Source organism: Echiichthys vipera (assembly GCF_963691815.1).
Source record: "Echiichthys vipera genome assembly, chromosome: 17".
NCBI lineage: Eukaryota > Metazoa > Chordata > Actinopteri > Perciformes > Trachinidae > Echiichthys > Echiichthys vipera.
In genome coordinates, this window is record NC_139842.1 from 22997204 (window position 1) to 23015053 (window position 17850).

The 17850-nt window shown below is 41.4% G+C and overlaps 2 protein-coding genes across 2 annotated transcripts; both read left to right on the forward strand.

Moving 5' to 3' along the window:
* On the forward strand, positions 1-6763 carry wbp11 (WW domain binding protein 11). Its single transcript, XM_083930854.1, has 12 exons — positions 1-144; positions 1427-1513; positions 1649-1680; positions 1788-1881; positions 2109-2305; positions 2730-2863; positions 2989-3155; positions 3284-3514; positions 4047-4172; positions 4274-4555; positions 5629-5814; positions 6076-6763. Exons 2-12 carry the CDS (start codon positions 1450-1452, stop codon positions 6759-6761), a joined length of 2199 nt encoding a protein of 732 aa, XP_083786980.1. The 5' UTR covers positions 1-144; positions 1427-1449; the 3' UTR covers positions 6762-6763.
* Positions 6764-8629: 1866 nt separating this feature from the next.
* ddx47 (DEAD (Asp-Glu-Ala-Asp) box polypeptide 47) lies at positions 8630-17087 on the forward strand (the record flags this gene model as incomplete). The annotated part of the gene is made up of 12 exons (XM_083931900.1): positions 8630-8761; positions 8969-9062; positions 10047-10235; positions 10803-10874; positions 11690-11808; positions 11991-12062; positions 13265-13381; positions 13504-13650; positions 14789-14926; positions 15022-15092; positions 15599-15728; positions 16887-17087. Exons 1-12 carry the CDS (start codon positions 8636-8638, stop codon positions 17085-17087), a joined length of 1476 nt encoding a protein of 491 aa, XP_083788026.1. The 5' UTR covers positions 8630-8635.
* Positions 17088-17850: the final 763 nt, after the last annotated feature.

Sequence of the window (17850 nt, forward strand, 5' to 3'; positions counted from 1 at the left end):
CCGGCTAACGACATTGTCGCATTGAGTCCTGCAGGGTTTGGGTTTCTCTTTCAGAACGTACACACTACGTTTACTTTGTTTTTGTAGGTACGCAGAGGTGCGTGTGTGGGGCGTTACGCTCTACGGGCTTTATTGAATAAAAAGGTAAAGTCAAGTTTCGCCTCCTTTGCTGCTGTCGATGCTAACGCGGCCCTAGCTACACATGCTAGCGAACGTGAACGGTTATCGTCGCCAGACGAATGCTGCTCTAGCCGCTAAGATGTGTGTTGGATATCTATCACAAGCATTTAGCTGGCTTTATCATATTTGCTATCCACTTAAATCACCCACTACGAGTGAATAACGTTAAGTCTATCAGAGAAATGTGTTGGATTGACTTAACGTTGCCCTGCGTGTGAACAAGACTTTGATTGTTAACTTTAAGTTAACGTTAAGTTGATGGCTAATAGTATTAGCTAACCGTCATGCTCGAGTACAGTGTTTATCTAAATAAGCGTTGTATTTACATTTAGCAATAACTCTGTCCTAATGTAATTTCAGTTTATTAGCAGCTATCAGTAACATTAGCTAAATGGAGCCGACCATCGTCTCAAATATGCTCTGACGTTATCAGGGATAATCGTTGAGAATTGATTGTGAAATGAAAATATAAGGCGGTGACGTGCACAATCTTTTAGCGAACACAGGTGTTTTTTTACCTTTATTTAAAAAGACTCATTGATTTAAAATCTCTTTTACAAGAGTGTCCTAACCAAGACATGCAGCAGCATAGTCATGCTGTACATACACACAAACACAATAGGGACAAAACAGTAAAACATTTCAAGGTAAACTACAATAATACAAAGCATCTACAGCCAGATGTTTCTGCCTCATTTTGTTTTAAAGTTTTCTGTAAACTGTTCCAGGCTGAGGGAGCAGCAAACACAAACTCTTTCTTTCCTAGTTCAGTTCTGACTTTTGGGACAAACAGCAAGAACAGATACCGAGACCGAAGATTGTAAGTCCCAACATTGTTTCAGTTAATGTAGAACAAATGCCTTGTAAACGAGAATAGGCAGGTATCCCAGTATGCGTTGATAAGGAGGACCATCCAGCCCGTTCATATAGTGTAATGTGATGAGTCGGTGCTTTAAAACCAGTGATGAACCTCAGAGCTCCATGATACAGTGTCAAGAGCACGTAAGCTTTGAGACGAGGCTTGCACATATACAACATAACCGTAGTTCAGAACAGACATGGAAGTGGCAGCAACCAGTCTGAAAGAAAGGAAGGCAGGATTTGATCCTAAAATAAAAACCCAGTTTCAATTTAAATCTTTTTACCAGCTGCTGAATATGATTTGCAAAAGAGAGGTATTCATCGATTAATATACCAAGATATCTATTTCACCTGTCATAATTGCTGGGATTTTGATACTCTGCAGGGTGAAGGAGACGCACCGGCACAATGGGGCGACGTTCAACCTCCTCCACCAAGAGTGGGAAGTTTATGAACCCCACCGACCAGGCCAGTAAGTACCGACCATACCCAAGAGCTGGTCTCTTTGGAAACCAACCTGCTCCATAACCCTGACGAATTATCAATCTATTGTTGTCAGATGTCAGAATAGTAACTACAGTATACTTGTTTTCTACCTCCCTTACAGGAAAGGAGGCCAGGAAAAGGGAGTTAAAAAAGGTACAACTGAGTCCCTCAAACACAAGACTCACTTTAATGTACTCATTGATCTTAGTAATGTTATTGTATTGATAACACATCACTCCATTTGTTAATATTCCTGATAGAACAAGAAGCAGAGAATGATGGTGAGAGCGGCGGTGCTGAAGATGAAGGATCCCAGACAGATCATCAGAGACATGGAGAAGCTGGATGAGATGGGTAAGGGGGCTGATTTTGTATGCTGCTGTTGAACGGGCTTTTTTACAGTTAAAAATGCTTTCTACAATGTTTGCTAGCCATAGTCATTTACTGTAAAAGTTAAAGGAAAAGAGGATAATATCTTTTTCAAGATCTAAGATTTTTTGATTACTTTCAACATTCATGTATGTATAGGTTTTGAAAAAAATAAAAATAAAAACGAAGCCTTTCTGCCACATCTCCAACAGAGTTCAACCCAGTTCAGCAGCCCTTGTTGAATGAGAAAGTATTGAGGGACAAGAGGAAGAAGCTACGCGAGACATTTGAGCGTATTGTCCGTCTATACGAGAGAGAAAATCCTGACACCTACAAGGAGCTACGCAAACTGGAATTGGACTATGAGACCAAAAGAGGGCAGCTGGCTCTCTATTTTGACTCTGTCAAGGTGTGTTTATGAGTCTATTTTTTGTACTCGATGCATGCTTTTATTTGCTCTACTGGAGTCATGAATTTGTATATATTTATGTTTAAATGAAAGGATATAGTATTCACAGTTTAAACAAAATGTGTATTTGCCTGGTGAGATTGAGATGCAGTAATGTGGAAAGGATTTTGGTTGCAGGCATAAAGCTCCATAGTGGTGAACCTAAGTTTTGATCAATCTTGACCCATTGAGGTTGAAAACATTGGTATGAAATTCTAGATTTATATTTTTTCTTTTACAGGGAATTGCCCGCATGTTTGTTTCTTTTGTTTGCTGCCATGTGTACACAGTATGTTGAGCTTCAACAGTTTGTGGAGCTTTACTGTGCTTGGACTTTTTGGTCACTCTGTCATTACTACCACGTGTTTCATTTCCTCTTTTTCAGAATGCAGAGTCAGTGGAGGTCGACAGCATCCCTTTACCAGATATGCCTCACGCTCCCTCCAATATCCACATCCAGGACATCCCACTACCAGGAGCTCAGCCTCCCTCCATACTTAAGAAGAACACCACCTTTGGGTAGGCATCAGCCTGTGTGTATTACAGGTTTCTTTGGGTAATCTCAATACATTAAGCTGCAGAATTTTGCTGTGCTACTGAGGTCAATCTTTTCTGAAGGAGTTCTGTTTTTATGTCTCTCTCAGTAAAGGACCCCTGTCAGTAGTTTCTGGGCCGGTTTTGGCAACAATGCCAGCTGTGCCACGTTTACCTCCAGGAAAGAAGCCCCCCGGACCCCCACCAGGGCCTCCACCTCCACAGGTCCTGGCACTGTACGGCATTCCTACTCGGCGATCTTTTGGCATGGACTCAGGTAACGCATATAAACCCTTAATGATAACATTGATGAATGATACTTTTCCATAATAATGATAAGACTTTGATTGCATAGTTGTGTTGCATTTCTGCAGGTTGCCCTTACATTTTCTTTTCCCTGAACAGAGCCTTCCATTCCTGGTTTAGAAAAGGACTCTCCAATGGAGTTGGGAAGAGATCGGGACAGCGGCAGTGACAGCGATAGAGATCGGGATGATGTGGACGACGATGAAAGTGACTCTGAAGAGGACAGCGAAGAAGAACGCGATGAAGGGGGAGATGGTGACCAAAGAATGAGCGTGGAAAGGCAGGATGATGATAGGGAGGAGGATAGAGACAGAAATGAAAGAAATGCTGGTGAGTGTTTAAGAAGTACTCAAACACATTTTTGATATAATGTCTCAACTTTAAAAAGGTTGTTCTGTGTTATTATTTCTATATTTGACAGGCTCATGGTCCAGATATTAAAGACAAACACAAACTATACAGACACATACATAACATAAAAATGACGCATATCTAGTGGACATGTGTGCTAAAGATTAAAATGCATACAAAGGTTGGTTCCAATATTTCCAAAGGCTGGAGGAATATCCTGTCTCACTTAGGGTAGGGTCAGTCAAAGTCCTTATCATGCTATTCCTAGACTCAGTCAGCCTGCACATACATTTTTACAAAAAAATTCCTGAGTAATGCTTGAAAAGTGGGAACTCTCCAGTTTACAAACATCTTGCTGGCACTTCCCCATCTTGGGTTTCTGTCTGTATTATGATATGGGTTAGGGTATAATGAAGAAAATTGCACTTATCACAACAGTTTTAGGAAACTAGCAGGTCCATCGTGCATTCTAATATTAATACATACTAATTTCATGTCCTAACTTCTTTAGGTCGCAGTGTACGTTTTGCGGACATGCCTCCAGAGGCACCCCATGAAGGAAAGAAGAAGAAAAAGAGGTTGGTGAAGAAGACCAAGGCCATTACCCCTCTTCAGGCGATGATGTTGAGGATGGCAGGTACTATAGTAAACCAGTGTCTTTGCTCCATACTGGTTAAGCTAGCACATCTTCATTTCTATTTCTGATGACATGGTATGGCATTTTGTTGTTGTCTTCAGGTCAGTCAATTCCTGAAGACGAGGAAGAAGAAGAGGTCGAGGAAGAATACACAGATGAATCGGACAGCTCAGACATCGAGGACAGGGGGCCCCCAGGGGAAAACCCACCACACCTTATGGCTAATCCGCGTCTACCCCCTCCCTCTGGACCAGTGGCACCGCAAGGGCCTCCACACCTGCAAGGGCCGCCAATGACTGGGCCTCCACCACTGGGTCCACCCCCAGCTCCTCCCATGAGGCCTCCTGGTCCACCTTCTGGCCCGCCTCCTGGCCCACCACCAGGTTAGATGCAACATTTGTCGTTGGAAAACCATCGTCTTAAGCCGCACATAACGGCTTACTGCTTCTTTCTGAACTTTCACAATAAAAGCCCTAGACATGGTATACCGCACCACAGATCATTTTGCTAAGAGGCAAGTCAACAAAACAGCTTACAACTCAACAAAATAAGTAACAGAAGCTATCATCAGGTAGATGGCAAAAGAAAAACAGCCAGCCGAATAAGAGAGCGATAAGAACCATTCTTTCTAACAGAACAGCACTGTCTACTTCTCAAAACTGCTAAGGCATTTATCATTCTGGTACAAATTACAGTTGTGTATTACTTTGGACAGTCGCCATGCTGCTAAAGGTATGATAACGGTATGAACAAGTATCCGATCCAGTGACTAGATAGCTAACCTGACTAGCTAAACGCTAAATTTACTTGTACTTATGCAGCGCCTTTCTAGTCTTCTAAACACTCAGGGCGTTTTTATACGACTTGCCGTGTTGGGAAAGTTCATTTTCGTTTCAGTAACATTCATCAGGCAGAGTATGGTACGTTCAGTTCACCTTCGCCCAAAATATGAACGGGTTCATGAACTATCGTGGGATGAACGCGTTTAGGCACAACACTGACTATTTGTCACATTCACCCATTCACACAACAGATATTCATACACTAAAGGCAAAGGCTTCCTGGCCCCGAGCAGCCTTATCTTGCTCAAGGACACTTCAACATGTGGGCTGGAGGAGCCAGGAATTGCGCTGCCGATCATACAAAAGGAGGAAGACCCATTCTTCTTAGCTACAGCTGCTCAATCTACTTGTTCATGAGAAAATCTGCAAACAGAAAATGTTTTACATATACATGTTATCGCCATCTCTGTTGCAATGTTTGTGTCCTGTGTTGTTGGTAACATTAGCTTTAAGGAATACAGAAAGTGATCTGTATCTGGTTTGAACCAATAATACCACTTGAGAATGCTATGGGGTGGAATCTGCTCTGTTTCCACTTTAAGGGTGTACAGGATGTACTCATTATCCATATGTACACTATGCATCATACAGATGATATACTCTGTCATCTCTAGGTGCTCCTCCGTTCCTGAGGCCTCCTGGTATACCTGGAGGTATGAGGGGTCCAATGCCTCGTCTTCTGCCGCCTGGACCTCCGCCAGGAAGGCCCCCAGGTCCGCCACCAGGCCCTCCTCCTGGCCTTCCACCAGGTCCTCCACCACGAGGACCCCCTCCCAGACTGCCACCCCCAGCACCACCAGGTAGGCACATGTGTGCGTACAGTGTATGAAGGCACACATTTGTGTGTCTGTGTGCACATGTGTAGTACTATCAATCACAATGTCAATGTGTATATAATGTGTATATGTTCTTGTGTGCATAAACACATAATGACATTATTTCTTGTCAAACACTTTGGCATTGAAATTTACAAATATTGCTATGAATATATAAAATAATACTTAGCATAGAAGAAGGTCTTATTTATTTCTCATCAAAATACATCTTTTGTCTTTTTACAGGTATTCCACCTCCTCCCCCAAGAGCAGGAGGGCCCCCACGTCCACTTGCCCCACCACTCTCCCTCTTCCCTCCACCTCTCAACTCCAACGTGCTCAGTGCTCCTCCCAATATTGTCCAGCGACAAAAAGGCTCAGGTCCCAACCAGGATGGTTCCCAGAGCAACATGCCACCCCCTCCCATGCCCATGCGACCGGGTGTCATGCAGATGCCTCCTCCTCCAGGGACAGCTGCCGCCTCCACAGGCTCCAATCCTGGAGGCCCCCCTAGCCACCACCACGCAGCCACCATCGAGAAGCGACCCAACATCACCTCTATCGCCTCAGCTGGAGGCAGCCTGGCAGCGGGTGCTGGCTCTGGTGGAGCCACCATTTCTGCCAAACCTCAGATTATCAATCCAAAGGCGGAGGTCACCCGCTTTGTGCCTACGGCACTGAGGGTGCGTAGGGACAAGGGCGGAGCAATGCCTGGGGCAGCAGCTGGGCCTCATGAGAAAGTAGGCGGTGGTATCGGAGGAAGAAGAGGAGATGATGGTATGGGAGGTGGACAGGGGCGGAAACAGCAGGTAACAGCTGCTTCCATGGGTTTGGTCAACCCAGCCCAGATGGGTGCTGTGGCTCAGCCCAACATGAAGACTAAGGACCAGATGTATGAAGCCTTTATGAGGGAAATGGAGGGACTCCTCTGAGAACTGGGAGGGTATTTGGGATGGGTGGGGGTTAACAAAAGGAGCGTATTTGTTTTCTGTTTAACGTTTTAGTGGTAGCTGTGCTCAAGGCAGTCAGTTAGATGAGTTTCTCTTTAGCGAACTAAGGAAATGCGGCTTATTTCAGCACTGGTCTCACCAGGCTCATCTTCATTTCATCTGGACTATTACTTGTTGTATCGGAGAGAATGTGAATTTGATGTTTGTAAGAAATCTGATTATGTATGGAATTGGAAACATTTCGACTGGTTGCTATGAGGAGGCGACTCATAAAAACAATACTATAAAAAAATGCCGTTATTTTTTCCCCCCCCAATAACTGTATTTTCCTCAAGCCAACTGTTTTGTCTTTTGCCTCAACAAGAAAAGGCATTTTGTATGATTATTTTATTGATGACCTCAAAAACATGTTGGACATCAAAATTAAGGTGTGGAATGTTTGTCAACCATACAGAAATGACTAAATATATGTCTGAAACTGTTCTGTTCTGCAGCTAAATAAATACTTTTTACCTCATGTTTCAGTTTCACGTAATATAAGAGGAAACATAAGCAACACATAGACAAAATGATTACATAATATGGAAGTTTATGTCAGGATACTTTATATCTGGAAAATATTTTCATAAACTCCAGTCAGGAATTTAAGTTTCCAGATATGTTTATTTTTTTCTTGAACCCCCTTTTTTAAATATCTTTTTTTTGTTTGTTTCATCTGTTTTAGGTAGTGGATATCTCATGTTGTACGTTAAGGCTATGGTGTATGGGCACAACGCATAGCAACAGCAGTGCTCGGCTGTGCAGCGTTTACCTACAGGATGCCACAACCACTAGCTACAACATGATGTTAACCCTCCTGTTACCCTCAAATTTTACTAACATCGTTTATCCTTACGGTCAATTTGACCCCGGCAATTTAAACATCCAGAAAATGATTAGAATCAAAGTTGTTACTCAAGTTTTCTTGTCAGATACTCTGTGTATTTGTTGACTACCTAAATAGCATTTTAAATTCAACAAACACAGAACCCCAGACACCTTCCTATACATCCAGAATACCTATAACTTGACTTCGGAAATATAAAATAAAATAAAATATCTTACAGATTAAAATTGGATCAAGGGATATTTGTTTGTGTTTTAAAGTGAGTTTATTATTTGTAAGTACTTTATTGTGTTATTTATAATATTTGGAATGAAATAAATTTCTATTATCAAGGACAGTAGCATATATTACATACAGGGTCACTTTGACCTCAGGAGAAACAATTTTAAACATTTCTAAATATTTGAATTGTAGAATAGATAATAATGATTAAATCATTAAAATAATCAAACTGACAAAAAGGAACACTGATGCGGCAAGTATGTATATCAGAATCAGAAATACTTTAATAATCCAAGGGGACATTGTTTTTGTTTCAAACTCCAGCTATACAAACAACATATTAAACAATAATATTATACAGTATATATATACATATATATATACATATATATATATATATATATATATATATATATATATATATATATATATATATATATATATAATATAAAAATTACAATGGTAATATATACAGATCAAAAGTACTGTAATAACGTGCAAAGTACCGTAAAATGGGCAAAGACCAGACAGGAAAAGTCATTAAATATCCAGAAATAAATATATATGTCAACCATGTATTTAGAGATATTAAACATTGAATGGGGTCAAATGGACCACAAGGATAACAGGAGGATTAAAAAGGTGAAAAACAACAATTCCCGTGAGCCATTGCGGCGTAAACTCGAAGTCGTTCCCTTGTTTCTGCGTCTGCGCGTTCCGTAGCTGACGACACGTTGGGGCGAAAAGCATGGCGGACGACGGGGAAAGCGTGAAGCCAAACACAGACGAAACCCTCGAAGATTCGAGTAGTGATGATGACAGTAACGTTAACAGCGGCGAAAACGCCGAAAAGGCGAAGACCTTCAAGGACCTGGTAGGTTTATCTCAGAGCGGAGAAGACGCGCCATTTTAGAGACATACACAAATTCAGCATAGCGGTGTAAGCTAGCTAAACTAAGCTAGTTTCAGCTGTGTTTATGGGATGAAAAGAACTATGCTTAGTCTCTGACGACGTTTTACTTTAGTAAGTTATCAAAACAGCAACTTAGAAGAGTCTGTCCGGTGTCTTTGCCGTCCACAGGGGGTCACCGAGGTTCTCTGTGAGGCTTGTGACCAGCTGGGGTGGAAGAGTCCAACAAAGATTCAGATAGAAGCTGTACCTGTAGCCCTGCAAGGTGAGTGACCACAGTGCCGCTGGGTTAAAATGCAATGCTGAAAGAAGCATTCAGATCTTTAATAATAATAACAATACATGTGTGAGTTAAAAGTACACTATCTCTGAAGAATGGTGTGGTAGTCTCAATTGAATTGTACCAAAATACAGACCTTAAAGGCCCCATATTATGCAAACGTTCAGGTTCGACATGTTAATTGTATACATGCTGTGAACACTGTCTACTTATACACTTTTCCACCATGTGTCAGAAACGCCCCTGACTGTGATGCAGGGCTTAAAGTGACAGCACAACTGGACAGATGTCTCCCCAACTCCACCTGCATTATAATTAGGGTTGGGTATCAGTTTTTGTTTTTTTTCATCACTGGTGCTTTTAAAATTATGCCCGTGCCCATACCAATACATTAAAAATCTCTCACCCCATTTCCTGCCTGGCTTGAAAAACTGCCCCCCAAAAAAATCTTTAAAACTAAATTTGGCCTGTTCTGTTGCCTGTAATGTCTGTTTCGGAGCCCCAGAGAGCAGCTCAGGCATTTACCTGGCATCGGAACAAGAAACCGAAATCTGCGTTGTCATTCGGTCCGGGAGATACTGTTTGTTTAGGAACTGGTGCCATGTAGGCACTGTGTTTTGGTACCCAACCCTAATTGTAATTTAAAAAGACACTCTCACTTTTTACTATATGGGACCTTTAAACCCACATAGCTACCCACATAACTACTCTCATCCACTGTTGACGGCCACCGGTCAAGACAGATGGCCGTCCTCCACAGAGCTGGGTCTGTCCGACGTTCCTGCCTGTTATAGGGAAGGTTTTCGTTGCCACCGTACTCTACGGGGAATTGTTGGGTCTTTACCTACTCTGTAAAGTGTCCTGAGATAACTTTGGTTATGATTTGACACTATAAATAAAATTGAATTGAATTGAATTGTTTAATACACATGTCTTATAGTCTGTCTGTACCTTCTTCTTGAACTGCAGGGAAAGATGTTATTGGCCTGGCAGAGACTGGCTCAGGAAAGACGGGCGCCTTTGCTCTGCCCATCCTGCAGTCACTGCTGTCCTCGCCCCAGAGACTTCATACCCTCGTCCTCACCCCTACCAGGGAGTTGGCATTTCAGATCTCTGAGCAGTTTGAAGCCCTGGGCTCCAGCATTGGTGTTAAGTGCGGTAAGCGTGAATTAAAAGTTAACTGCACACACTGACGCATATTAGTGATACAACAAATGAATGTCTGCTGGTCAGGTCGCAGGTTCATGAAATAATAAATCATTAAAGAAAATATGAATTACATTCTGTAAATGTAGCGGAGAGCTGCTGTCCACTGCTGCAGACAGAGGATTTGTTTTTTGTCAGGCTTGTGTGCCGATGTCGCCATTAAGGGAGACGGTGTGTGTGCGCATTTACGCACCAGGAGCACAAGCTTTCAGTGATTATTTCAGAATTGTAGTGTTTGGTTCTACATACTTTGTGCTGAGCACTCTGCGGAGGGCAACTCAACATTTCCTTTTGGCTTTGGTGGCACTATTGCACGTAGCGCAATACACTCACACAGGGACTGGTAGAGGGGGGTGAAATGTCCATGAAGATCTCTGAAGGGGTGAAAACTTACTTTGGTGGTTGGATTATTTAAGAGTGCACGTGATTTTGGACGGCGTCTGAGTGTATTTGTGAATCTTTAATGCAGGCGTCTTTCTCCTTTTCTTGGTCCTAACACTCGTCTCATTTCTGTTGCAGCTGTTATAGTTGGTGGAATCGATATGATGTCCCAGTCCTTGGTGTTGGCTAAAAAACCACACATCGTCATAGGTAAGACTGTCAGCTATTATCTGTATTTTACATAGGTATAGGTTCATACAAGGTCCTAAAAGTTTAGGAAATGCTTGATTTTAACCGTTATGCTTTCAAGGTTGGAATATGCTCAAATTCTTGATTTTCAACAGAATCTAAACAATCACTCATGTAAATATATCATAACATTTCAAATGAATTGAATCTTATAATGGTTTCCCTTTTCTTACTGGGATATAGGATATATGGTAATACACAAGTAACAGTGGCTTGGATTTTTGGTTAATAGATGCAAATACCAATGATGGCTTGGCGCATTTAGTGTGACGTCTTTAATATTTTGAGTTTCCGTCAGCCCGGCTAAATGAAAGACGGGGGTTTTTCTGTCTGCAGTGTTATTTAGGCAACCATCTGCTCTCTGTCCCTTTTACATTGCGTGCCTGAAACTAGTGTACCTGTTCATCAGCTAGAGGTGAATTTTGTTATTGCTTTAGCAACATGTCATGCTATAGTTTTAATGACAATGGGCTGAATAACGAGAAATATCAAAACTGTCTTTGGAGAGGAGCCACAGTAAGAAAAGAGTTCTGCTCAACCTTTTTCTTTTCTTGTATTCACTCCTCATTCATAACCAGATAAGTCCTCTCTTGATCCTTTATGCTGGGAATTAAGCATTAAATAAGCATGATGAAAACATCTGATCAAAGTAAATAAGAACAGCTGTTAAAATAAGTGCCGGTATACATCAGTTCTCCTGTAAACTTCATTTATAATCACAGATGTGGTAATAAAGCCTATTTTAATGTGATGAGGTGAATGAAATGTGTTTACAGCAACACCTGGTCGCTTGATAGACCACATGGAGAACACAAAGGGCTTCTCTCTACGAGCTCTCAAGTTCCTGGTCATGGATGAAGCAGACAGAATCCTCAACATGGACTTTGAGACTGAGGTGGGTAGTTCAAACTCACTTATTGATGTCAACAGTTCCCCCTTTTGCCATTTTGCTTTAGTTTGTTATGTTATTTAGTGTGAAGATACATAATCACCTGAGTCGAAATAGTCTTCATTTAATAAAAATAATGAACGCGTGAGACATTTTTCGTCTGAAGTAGGTTTCCTCCGTTCTTCCAGGTGGATAAAATCTTGAAGGTGATTCCCAGAGAAAGGCGCACCTTCTTGTTCTCTGCAACCATGACCAAAAAGGTAGAGAAACCAAGACTATTCCTGTAAAAAAGTTCTTCAGGTGCTGGAAGTCCTTGAAAACACTTTGATGTTGTGTTCAAAGATCGAAATGTGCTTGGATTATGAATGAATCAGAATCAGAAATGCTTTAATAATCCCAGGGGGAAATTGGTTTTGTTTCAAACTCGAGCTATACAAACAACATATTTAACAACAACAGAAATATTAAACAGTATATATATATATATATATATATATATATATATATATATATAAAACTATATATACACAGTAAATAGAATATAAAAATGACAATGTTAATATATACAGATCAAAAGTACTGTAATAACATGGAAAGTACCGTACAAATGTGCAAAGAACAGATTGTTTATGATTGAGTCCGTATTACAGAGAGGGGGTGACAGACTCTTATAGGGATGTGTTGTATAGTTTAATGACCACAGGCAGCAATGATTTCCTGTGGCTCTGTGGTGCATCTGGGTGTTAGGAGTCTTCTGCTGAAGGTGCTCCTCTGCTGGGCCAGTGTGTCGTAGAGGTTTATCTGTTTACAAACAGGAGACAATTTTTCCCCCCAATTATTTCTTTACTTATTTCCATATTTAACAATTAAACACATTTAAATGGATGCAATAGAAGAATAGAATAGAAATACTTTATTGACCCAAAGCTGGGAAATTGCAGCTGCAATGACAGTAATATTAATACTAATAATAATAATTAAACAAATGAAATATATATTTTTATTAATATTATAATGTACACTGGAGATCAAAATTAGAGTACAAAGTAAATACTTGATTTATTCTGTTATATAGTTATTTTTTACTATTCAGAAGTTGATAGAATATCCTCTGTCTACCACTGCTGTACTAGCAAAAATCAATAAAAAGATCCACTATGGTCACAGGAGACGCATTTTGAAACATGTAACTTTGTTGTTTTTCTTTAGTGCGTCGCCGGTCTGTAGAATGCTGTCGATGAAACATTTCTGCTTATACAATAGATTTTTAAATTGAAATATCATGATGGAAATATAGACTCAGTGAGACCAAAATATCACAGAGACACTTCAGTGTTTAGTTACTGATTGCTAGTGCTGCAGGTTTACCAGGAAAGCCCAATCAGCTGACACCAGAGCATTCCCCCACTTGTGGTGCTGGCACACTTTTCTCTCGCACTGACATTCTTTGCTTTGGGTACAGGTCGCGAAACTACAGAGAGCAGCTCTGAAAGATCCTGTGAAGTGTGCCGTATCAACCAAATACTCTACAGTAGAAAAACTACAGCAGTACTACGCTTTCATACCATCCAAGTACAAGGTAGGGCATGTCTGAAGCCGCATGCTGGAGGCTGTCCATCCCCTCACTGCCACAATCGCCTTATAATGGTATGTTATTGGAGTTTCTAACACGGCTTTGTGTTTGTATGTGTCCTGTGGCAGGACTGTTACCTGGTGTCCATCCTGAACGAGCTGGCCGGCAACTCCTTTATGATTTTCTGCAGCACGTGTAACAATGCCCAGCGAGTGGCGCTGTTGTTGAGGAACCTTGGCATCACTGCTATCCCTCTTCATGGCCAGATGAGTCAGGTAGAGCGTCAATGCAGTGAAACAAAACACAATGGAGTGCAGCACACACACACACACACACACACTAGGCCTTTTCTCACACAAATCCAGCTGGTGTTAAATAGTGCAAACAGTTGTCTTCTGAGCTCTTGGTGTCAGACATTAGCATTGATGATAATGCTGTACTATGAACTATAGGGCTGTACCTGTCAGTCAAATTAGATTTGGCTGTTCAATCAGAATATTGGACGATTTATCCTGTGGCTGAAGCCTGTGTTATTTGACTGTTGCGGGGCATGATGTGCGCCGTGCGAGGCGGCTTTACGGCATGAAAATAAACACTAGTCAGATGCACAGATCACCATCTCCTCTCTACTTTTTTATATTGACTTTGTGTTAGTATGAACATGTCACGTTTTGTTTTGTTTTTATATGTAGACTATCAAGCAACGCTTTGTTGAGCAGGAGATTTGGTGGGCCGTTTACAGTGACAGGGGCGCTCACCAAATACAGTAAACAAGCCAAGTTATCACTTCAGTCACCACTTCTAAGGAACGTAGTCTCCATCTCACTCAGAATCACCCTGGGCCGAGTCTGCAGAGCAGCGTGAAAGCGAGTAATGCTCTTTGGTACATCTTTAAAATGTTGTTGGAGTTTTAATTTTTTGTTTTTCTGCTCTGAGAAATCTTTTGTGTAACTTTTTCAAACATCAGCAGGTCATTGTCACCGTCATATCATTGTCAGTATGTTTACCATTAACAGATAAGTCATGTTTAAAGCAATTCCGCCCCAAAAGAGATCTGCACTGAGGCTAGCCTTTGTGTGAATATGGAACAGCTGTGACACTGTTTGGGCGGGAGAACAGCTTCCTCTTCTGGTTTTGTGCCATACATCAATACAGCTTTTTTCCACCAGATCTGACCTGAAAGAACAGAGTGCTGTGTGCTCTACATGCTGCTTCAGCAATCAGCTATTCTGCATTATTTTTGTTAGTTTACTCTATTTATAATCACAACATACTTTATACTATTGAAATACAAAGTACTCTAATACTACTTTAGGCTTTTGAGAAGGGCTTTCCATCAGTATCAAACACTTCTCTGCTTTCTTTTTTTGCATTCTGTGCCTTATTCACTCTCTGAATCTTCCCACATGTCAGAACAAACGTCTCGGAGCGCTTAACAAGTTCAAGTCCAAGTCTCGATCGGTGCTGCTGGCTACCGACGTTGCGTCCAGAGGACTGGACATTCCTCATGTTGACTGCGTCATCAACTACGACATCCCCACTCACTCCAAGGTACATTGGTGCTGAAGTTCACATTGCTGTTTTCTTAGCTGATTTAATTTGTTTGGTTTGATTTGAATGGATATTTGATGTGTCTGCCCTCGCAGGACTACATCCATAGAGTCGGACGAACAGCCAGAGCAGGGCGGTCTGGGAAATCAATCACTTTTGTCACACAGTAAGAACTACCTATTAACGTCTTGATATGTGATTAGATAGTCTGGCCATTTCTATCAATGTCAAACGTGTGCTTGTCCGTCACCAGTTTATATCGTTTATTTATTAGTTCATTTTGGTCATGTCAGTCAGATCAATCATCATCACACATTATCTTAGTTTAAATCATGGCTGAAAGGGAAAGTGGGAGAAGCACAAACGTATCTAGTCCCGTCCTGTTATCAACAGAATGCATTGTCTCCATCATGCTATTTTTTTTTTAATGACATTTGACATAACATGTTGCAGGTAGTAATTCAGAGCTGCAGTCCAGCTTTAGATAGTCAAACAGACTACAGGTGTGTCCATATTAGTCCGTCATGAGTGAGCTTACGCACAAGTTAACATTTCTGTTTGGGTACAAGTGGTTTTTGTTTTTACACCCATATTATCTCATATAGTAAATGTTGGGTTTAAAAAAAAAAAAGTCAGTTGACTGTAAAAAAAACTGACATTCTGTTATCATAGATACGACGTGGAGCTTTTCCAGCGAATCGAAACCCTGATAGGGAAGAAACTTCCTGCCTTCCCTACCCAGGAAGATGAAGTGATGATGTTGGTGGAGAGGGTGAGCGAGGCCCAGAGATTTGCCAGGCTGGTAAGTCACTTTTCTGATGGTTTACAGATATTATCCCAAACATGGGAAACCATTTTGCTTTTATAAAACAGACACAAACAGGCCCTCCTGGGCTGGCTGCCTGCACATACCGAGGCGGTTGTCATGTAGCCTAGCCTACACTAACAGATGGCTTTCACCAGAGTCACACAATAACACAAAAGTACAACGGGGAACTGAAGCAGTTTCTGTATGTTATTCCTCTCTTCAAAGCCGCCAGACTGAATTGCAAACGGGAGTTTTTGTTCTACGGCTGCCTCGACTGGTTTGTTAGTTTTTTTTAGTTCCTAACCCTTTGAAACACCAAAGTCACACAATAACACAAACAAACTAACCGATCAAGGCAGCGATAAATGAATGTTTTTTGTCAATGGAGTCTGGTGGCTTTGGAGAGAGCAGAGATAACAGCTTCAACTGCCCATCGGAAATGGCTGATGCGGAGTGATACTCAATTGTGAAAAGGAATTATACGACATAGCACCAATCAGATTGCTTGATTTGAGCGTGACAGTTTTGATATTGCACAAACCCTCTTAAGCCAACTAACACTCAATAGGTACAGACTTTGTAATGGTAGGAATAAGCTCAGGAACGGCATCATTTTAATGGATGTCTAAGGGAATCAAATACTGTAGCAACCGGGCTGTTAAGTCATGACGTTACACCCTTTCAAAATATGATTTCCGGGTCCAAGCCGGTCCAAGCCTCGTGAGTTTTAAAAAAACAAAAAAAACAACATAATTGTCATTTGACCTCTTTCGCATCAATGAAAAACATGTCTAACTGACGAAAGAGGTGATCGTAAGTGTTCACATGTTCAGCCGGGGTATGTTTTGTTTCAACAGAGTGTTTGGACCCGAAAATCGTATTTTGTTACGTCAGACTTAACACCTGGCTTGCCATTTCTTTGTATTTAATAGTATTAAACAACATCCAGTTTAAAGTCAGTTCAAATCCACACATTTGCAACATAACGGGTGGTGTTGATGAAGGGGGGCTTGACTTCTGATACTGCTGTGGGGGTTTACAACTGGAGAAAAAAAGGAGTTGGGAACCACTGCTTTAAAGAAAGATAGATGTCATATCTAGACTGTATATGGAAAAAAGAAATCAACCCAAAAAATGACTGTCTCATCTTAGGAAATGAAGGAGCAAGGTGAAAAAAGGAAAAGGCCCAAAGGAGGCGATGGAGACGAGGACGACACAGAACAAGCAAGCGGAGTAAGGAAGAAAGTGAGAGGAGGAGGAGGAATGGGAGGAGGAGGAGGAGGAGGAAGAGGAGGAGGAGGAAGAGGAGGAATGAAGAAGAGGGGTGCAGCAGCCTGGAGGGGAGGACGCTGAAGCCCCCCACATTAACAGACTGTACATAACCATAACAAGACTATGCCTTTTGTGTTTTGAATGTAAAACTTGATCATGACCCCAGTATGTTTTTCAACGTTCAGTACGGCAGTATTGAATTCCAGAAACTGTTTCCTACCCCTCTGTGAGATGTTTCCATTTGTAATAAAACGCCACTGTAAAAACCAAAGCCTGTGTTGGTGATTGGGGGTTTTGCTGACCTTAAAATGCTGCTGTTGGTTTCAGACACCAGAGGGGGCTGTTTCACTTCGCAGCAGAGAATCAATGATGGCTTCATATTGTATTAGCCCTTTGAATGGGATGAAGCTACATGTGTTTTTTTTTCTAAAGGATATTTTAAGAATTAAAACCTTTGAGCTATCAGAAGGTACCAGAATGATCAGCGGTGATAATGCAACTCATCTTGGAACTGATGTGTAACGCAGGCATGCAACAGTTGCAATGTCGTTCATTTTTGCACGCATTTCATTGGTTTGCAGATTAGAGGGCTGGTTTCTTTCAGCCAATGACTGAGGAGGGGAGCGAGACCGCAAAGTGAAAGCCCAATTGTCTCCAGGCTGTATGTGGTGGGCGTGTGCGATGCATAGATATTTGGGGATTAAAACCTCTAACTGACTCCTAATGTCCTCATAACATGCTTATCAATGTGTGTATTCCTCAGTGAAAATAGACACTGACGGGCATCTTCACACACAACCCACATTTGTTTTGTGATGAATCATTCCAGAGGGTGTCACACTGT

Coding starts and splice junctions, on each gene's coding strand:
- wbp11 (XM_083930854.1), top strand. CDS start 1,450: ATGGGGCGACGTTCAACCTCCTCCACCAAGAGTGGGAAGTTTATGAAC. Junction 1,514..1,648: donor GAACCCCACCGACCAGGCCA/GTAAGTACCGAC, acceptor CCTCCCTTACAG/GAAAGGAGGCCAGGAAAAGG. Junction 2,306..2,729: donor TCTATTTTGACTCTGTCAAG/GTGTGTTTATGA, acceptor CCTCTTTTTCAG/AATGCAGAGTCAGTGGAGGT.